The 6,463-nt window shown below is 39.7% G+C and overlaps 1 protein-coding gene across 1 annotated transcript; it reads left to right on the forward strand.

The window, feature by feature from the left end:
* The first annotated feature begins 1,036 nt into the window (after positions 1–1,036).
* On the forward strand, positions 1,037–3,697 carry LOC139784134 (uncharacterized). Its single transcript, XM_071723300.1, has 2 exons — positions 1,037–1,395; positions 2,311–3,697. The coding sequence occupies exons 1-2, from the start codon at positions 1,037–1,039 to the stop codon at positions 3,695–3,697; spliced, it is 1,746 nt and encodes a 581-aa protein (XP_071579401.1).
* Positions 3,698–6,463: the final 2,766 nt, after the last annotated feature.

Below are 6,463 nucleotides of genomic sequence, written 5' to 3' on the forward strand. Positions count from 1 at the left end.
CATGATTTGTTTTACGTGATATTGACATCACGTAAATATAATGTACCAAGTACTAAAAAAAAAGTTAGGAAAAAGTCATGCATGTTGTAAAAATATTTTGGTTGAATAAAATGTACATTTAAACATTTATTAAAGACGGTAACTTTTAACGGCTCATTCCGTTTCATTTCTATTCATTTTCCTTATAATATAAAAATTATTAATTACGCTGCTCTCCTCCGCGATTTGTGGTAATACGTACGATATGCGCTAAAGCAAGCAAACTTCTAAAAAAGGCATGTCGATAGTGATCGCATTTATGAAACCCGCGATGCCGATTACTTCTCTTCGTACACGCTTGCTTCGTGTAACTGTCATCGAATATTTTGGCAGTTGTGTATCGGGTTAAAAGTGTAATAGTAAGAGTATAATGCTAAGCAGGCTAAGTAGCGCGTATACGAAGCGCGAGTCTGTGGTGCCTAGTAAAGTCTTAAATGTTATAATAATAATACTAAAATAATAATTTGTTAACTGCATATACGTTGCCTAAATCATTCACTTGAATAACTTTTATAAATTTTGTAAAAATTTACGTGCCCAAAAAATTAGAAAAAGCTGGGTTGTAACGGGCAACGTGCAGCGTTTTAGTCCGACGTCTCATTCGCTGCGCTACGCTTGCTATCCAATTTTCGTATATTCGGTAAAAAAGGCGCAAAAAAATTTGTTTAATTTAAATGTTATCTGTTTGTTTAATCAATTATTAAAAATTGAGAAAAATGTTATTTATATTTCTAGAACTTTGCTTTGATTTTCGTCTGTTTATTCCAAAACGAGATAGATAGCGTGGAGTATTATTCTTTCTTTTTTGTAGTATTAATCAGGATAATATACTTGTGTATATCTAGACACATGTATCTGACGCATATTTATTTATAGGAGAGAAGAGAAATTACAATTACTACAGATTGCAAATAAAGAAGTCGTAACGGAAGAAAGAAATATCCATAGCAAAATATTAGTACAAACAAATGCAAATGCAGATATAGATGATAACACAATGCAGGTAGATAAAGATGAGCGAGCTCTTCATGATGTAATGATGCATAGCGAATTGGTTGCAATGAGTACTGAAATAGATGATGAAATAGATGTACATGAAAGTAAAATGCAGGTAGATAAAGACGAGCGAGCTCTTCAAGATGTCATGATGCATGCCGAATTGCCTGCAATGGGTATTGAAATAGATGATGATGAGGAAGAAAAAGTGACACGCACGTTAAGCGACAATGAATTTGAAAGAATATTAGCAGATGACAGGGAGACTGAAGAAATGGACACTTTAATAATAAATAGCGATATAGATGCATGCCGCGTTAATAGTGGGAGTATACCAGGAAAATGTATCGTAGATTTTATGTATGTTTTTGAACAACTGCATGAAATATTTGACGAGCACAGTCGCGGAGTAGAATGCTGTTTTCGCGATTTAACGTTTATCGGTGCCCTTGCGCACCGATTAAAAACTAAATTATTTTTCAAATGTCGAATGTGTAATTTTGAAAAGTATGTCTGGAGTGAACCGTCCCCTGAGGAAAGTTTAGATGTAAATACAGGGGCAGTGGCTGGCGCTATATTAACTGGTATAGGATTTACACAGTTGCAAGAAAGTTGCGCTGCTATGAATATTAAATGCATGGGAAGGAAAACATACGAAAAAATACATGAAACTGTTGGCGAAACATTCGCTAAAGCTGCTGAAGAAAGCATGAATGCTGCTGTGAATGAAGAACGTGAGTTAGCATTACAACATAATGAGGTAATAAATGGAATACCGCATATAGCAGTAATAGGTGATGGAAGCTGGATGAAAAGATCATACAGAACAGGACGATATGATTCTCTATCAGGTGTAGGCACAATATGTGGTGCACGAACAGGCAAAGTGCTGCACATGTCTGTAAGAAATAAATATTGTGCAGTTTGTGTAAAAGCAGAGAAACTTGAAAAAGAACCTGCAAATCATAAATGTTACAAAAATTGGGGGAGAGATTGCAGTTCAACAAGCATGGAAGCTGACACAATTGTAGAAGGATTTAAGACAAGTGTAGAAAAGCGCGGACTAATTTATTCGACATTTATAGCGGACGGAGATAGCAGCGTTTATAAAAAAATAATACAGACAAATCCGTACCCCAATATTTTTATAGAAAAAATTGAATGTCGGAATCACCTACTGCGCAATTTGGCGACAAAGATCAAAGAAATTTCAAAAACAAAAGGACGATTTGGAAAATTAAGAAATATTATTGGCAGTCGTGTACTTCGAATTAGAACAGCTGTGACAAAAGCTGTGCAGTACCGTTTGGAGGAGCAGAGTACAATGCAGCAAAAAATTGTGTCCTTAAAAATGGATCTAAATAATGTAATAAGTCACGTTTTTGGCGAACATAATGAATGCGCCAAAATAGGATATTTCTGCGATGGATCGCAGAAAGAAAACGAAGAAAATTATATTCCACAATTGAAAAAGTGTGGATTGTATGAAAAGCTGCAGAATGCATTGAAATGTATTAGTTGGAATGCTAAAAGTTTATTACAAGATAAAGACAGTAACAGAGTAGAAACTTTTAACTCTGTTATATCAAAATGTACTGGTGGAAAAAGAATAAATTTTGGTCTAAGAGGATCATACGAAGCGCGTTGTAATGCTGCAGTAGTCGCATTTAACACTAACGAGCCTATAAGTCGCCTAAGCTATGTTTTGGGAACAAAACCAGGAGAAATAGCTGAGCAGTTGGAAAATAAGAAAAAAAGACATGCACAAGCTGCGCGTGGCACAAAGAAACGATCGACACAACAAAATAAAAAGCGTGCAGTGGCAGACAAAGATTATGGTCCGCAGGCTGATAAACCTGATGCAACATCAGCCGAAATGGAATTAAGAAGAGCGCAACACATGCATATGCTGCAAGATTGGCAAATGAATCGAGTAGCAATAGAAGAAGAAACTAAGGAACAATCAGCAAGCGGTATTTGGCGATATTATCGTACAAAAATGATCACCGCTTCTCACTTTGGACACATATGTAAAATGAGAAAGAGTACTTCTTGCGCATCAAGAGTAAAGTCAATAATATATTCACAAGAACTAAATGTGGAATCAGTGCAATACGGCACAAAAAACGAAGACGTTGCACGTGAAAGCATTGAAAATGCACTGAACATTAGTATTAAGCGTTGCGGATTATTTATAGATTCTAAAATACCATTTTTAGGCGCTTCGCCAGATGGATTAATAGAAGATGATGGAATTGTGGAGATAAAGTGTCCTTTTGCAGCACGATTTTTAACACCTGAAGATGCCATTGAATCAAAAGTTTCGAATCTGCGATCATTGTATAACAATGGAAAAGATGAGAAAATGAAACGCAGTCACATATATTATTATCAAATTCAGGGACAATTGCATATAACGCAGCGACAGTACTGCATCTTCGCACTGTGGACACCATTAGGATTAAAAATGGAAAAGATTGTACGCGATGATATCTTTTGGACGAAAAATATGGTTGATAAACTAGTGCAATTTTATGAAGACTGTGTACTACCGGAATTACTTGATCCAAGACGGGAGAGAAACATGCCAATCCGTGATCCCGAATACATAATTAAAGCAAAGAGACAGAAAGTGATAGAAAAAGAAATGATGGATAAATAAAAATACATAGAAACAATGTAAGACAAACATTTAAAAAACTGTAATAATAGACAACTTATTGGACTGGAAAATTAAGAAACTAATTGCAATGTGCAATGAGTAATGTTGAAATGCATTCTGCGCTGTGCGCAGTGATTAGTATGAAAATGCATTCTGCGCTGTGCGCAGTGATTAGTGTGAAAATGCATTCTGCGCTGTGCGCAGTGATTACTGTAAAAATGCATTCTGCGTTAAGCGCAGTGATTACTGTGAAAATGCATTCTGCGTTGAGCGCAGTTTATAATAAAATTTACGCTCAGCTCACCTACCTGCATTCTGCTTTGCGCAGTAAATCTTAGCAATAAAAAATACGCTGCTACTTGAAATGACATATAAAGCAAACGCATTGGTTAATTTGATTTAACAAACCCCCAAGCATTAATGTATCCTTGATGTATACTGGGTACATGGACACATTAAGAAATCGTGCAAATTAAGTGAATTACTGATATGTGCGCATGGGTGCATTTATATCTTACCGTTTAGAGTACAAAATAGCTGTAATCTCTAATGGATAGATATGATTGCAATCCGTGTGTACTGCAACAGGATATCTACTATCCAGTAAGTAAATTGATAGCAAATTATCATCAAACTCGTTCACAAATTTGTGGCAAATTCGATGTTTTTGGTGTAAGTAATAAATTCGTTTTTTGCTAACAAAGCTTGCGAATATATCCTGACAGCAAATTGATGCAAAAAAAGAGCAAGATTTGCGTATATATTGTGTGTATCTGGGTCAGTTTTTACATATAAAATTTTGTTTATATAAAAAAATATATATATTGTCACGACTTTTTCACTCCCGGAGCGGTCCGGGACGTGTGCCGGATCAAAAGGGGAAAGGAGAGCAGGATGGTAGGCCTCCCCGGTGATTCTCTCGCACCTCCGACACTCCACGAAAAGATTCTAATGTTGGGCGCCAGACGCGTAAATTCGCGTCCGCGAAATCGCGAGAAACCAAAAACGAGACGCAAAACGAAATGAGTCGGTGTGCGAGGGAATGGCTAGCTCGACCTAATAGCAGGGCGGGGTTGATGAAGGGCAGCGCGGTATTCGGCGGGGTGACGCAAAATAATCAAGATCACGAACTCAAGCGGTTAACAGATAAAAGATAACATTTATTCGGTAGAAATTTCTGGATGGAACAGTAAGTGCCAATGTGGCTTTCAAAACAAAAGCAAATAGCAGGTGGTAGATAACGCGGGCGTCAAATTTCGAATACAAAATATGATAACGCGGACGCCAGAAATAAACGGAAAATTACGTTAACTCAGTAAACGCGCGGAAGGCGCAGCAAGAGAACGTGTGAAGAAAACTAAACTTACAAAATCATCGAGATCATATAATTTCACAGCTAATAATAGTAGACAAGTTCGCGGACAAATAACATAGAATATCGGTACAAATTACGACTGACTACGACATAACGGAAATAAACGCGAAATAATAGCGCGAAATACCGCGAAATGATAATGCGCCACGCTTGGAGCGCGTGAACGCAAGTTCCCAAACCCGTGCCGGGATTCTGTCGCCATAAGGATCTTACTCTAACGCAAGTAATAATCTCAATCTAACGCAGGGAATAATCTTAGACTAACGCAAAGAGTAATCTTAAACTAACGCAAAGAATAATCTTAAACTAACGCAACGAACGCGACGCGAGTAATGTCCCAACGCAAGAAGGAACGAACGCAACATGTGATATCGCCAGGGATATCCTCACGCGAAGAATAAGGCGCCGGGGCGCTTGACGTAACGCAAAATACTAAACTAACGCGAGAAAATATACGGGATTACCGCGACCAATACTATAACTAACGCGAAATGACCGATTTATCCTAACGCAAGAAACTGAGAATACGCAAGTGATTCTGATCGAACGCAACACCCGCGATCGTCAGCAATCGTCCAACGCGAAAAATGATGCGCCGAGACACTCGGCCTAACGCGAAATACTCGAATTAACGCGAGAAAGATTACGGAATTACCGCGAGTAATAACGAGACGCAACCTTAGGTCGACGCGGATGGTATCTTAAGGCGAACCACATCCTACCGCGAATAATATCTCAACGCAGCCGATATCGCGAGGATAGTCTAAATGCCCGAACGCGAATCGTAAGTAACGCAATTAAACCAACGCGAATATCCCTCTGACGCCATTAATTACGCGTGCAGAATCTAAGATTCGACCGGGCGAACTACTACGCATAACGAGACACGCGGTCGTGAACGCGAAGGGCGCGTGAAACGGCGTATTCGCTATCTCGAACGTCGTCATCGACGCGCCTACCGCGATCTCCAGAGGTTCGTATTTTCCGATCGCGATCCCACGGCCACGAGACCATTCCGGTGCCCCTCGCTCTCGCTATCGATCGCTAAATACGCCTTGTCGGCGGATACGCGAATTATCGCGAATTTTCCCGAGCGAGAGCGCGACCCGGGGAGCGGTGTCGTGGCTTTACATGAAATGCTACCGAGGCAACCTCACCGTAGGAAGATCCTCTCCCGAGGGTCCTCGCAGTCGTCCCAAGGGTCGCTAAGATAGCAGCCGGACGTCGTACTCAGCTCCGGAATGCGAGACAATACCGCGACTTGACTCTCGACGTGCGTCGATTACCGAGGACGATTTACGAATGCTCCCGAAATTTCGCTCGATGGCGGAATCGATAGCGCACCCCACCCCGGGCGTACGCGGCCCCGCGACGTTGGAGCGCGGACCAAT

This window comes from Temnothorax nylanderi, unplaced genomic scaffold (assembly GCF_030848795.1).
Source record: "Temnothorax nylanderi isolate EJ_2023f unplaced genomic scaffold, tnyl_v1.0 TNYL_tig0589_pilon, whole genome shotgun sequence".
Taxonomy (NCBI): Eukaryota; Metazoa; Arthropoda; class Insecta; order Hymenoptera; family Formicidae; genus Temnothorax; species Temnothorax nylanderi.

Coding starts and splice junctions, on each gene's coding strand:
- LOC139784134 (XM_071723300.1), top strand. CDS start 1,037: ATGCAGGTAGATAAAGATGAGCGAGCTCTTCATGATGTAATGATGCAT. Junction 1,396..2,310: donor AAATGTATCGTAGATTTTAT/GTATGTTTTTGA, acceptor ACTTCGAATTAG/AACAGCTGTGACAAAAGCTG.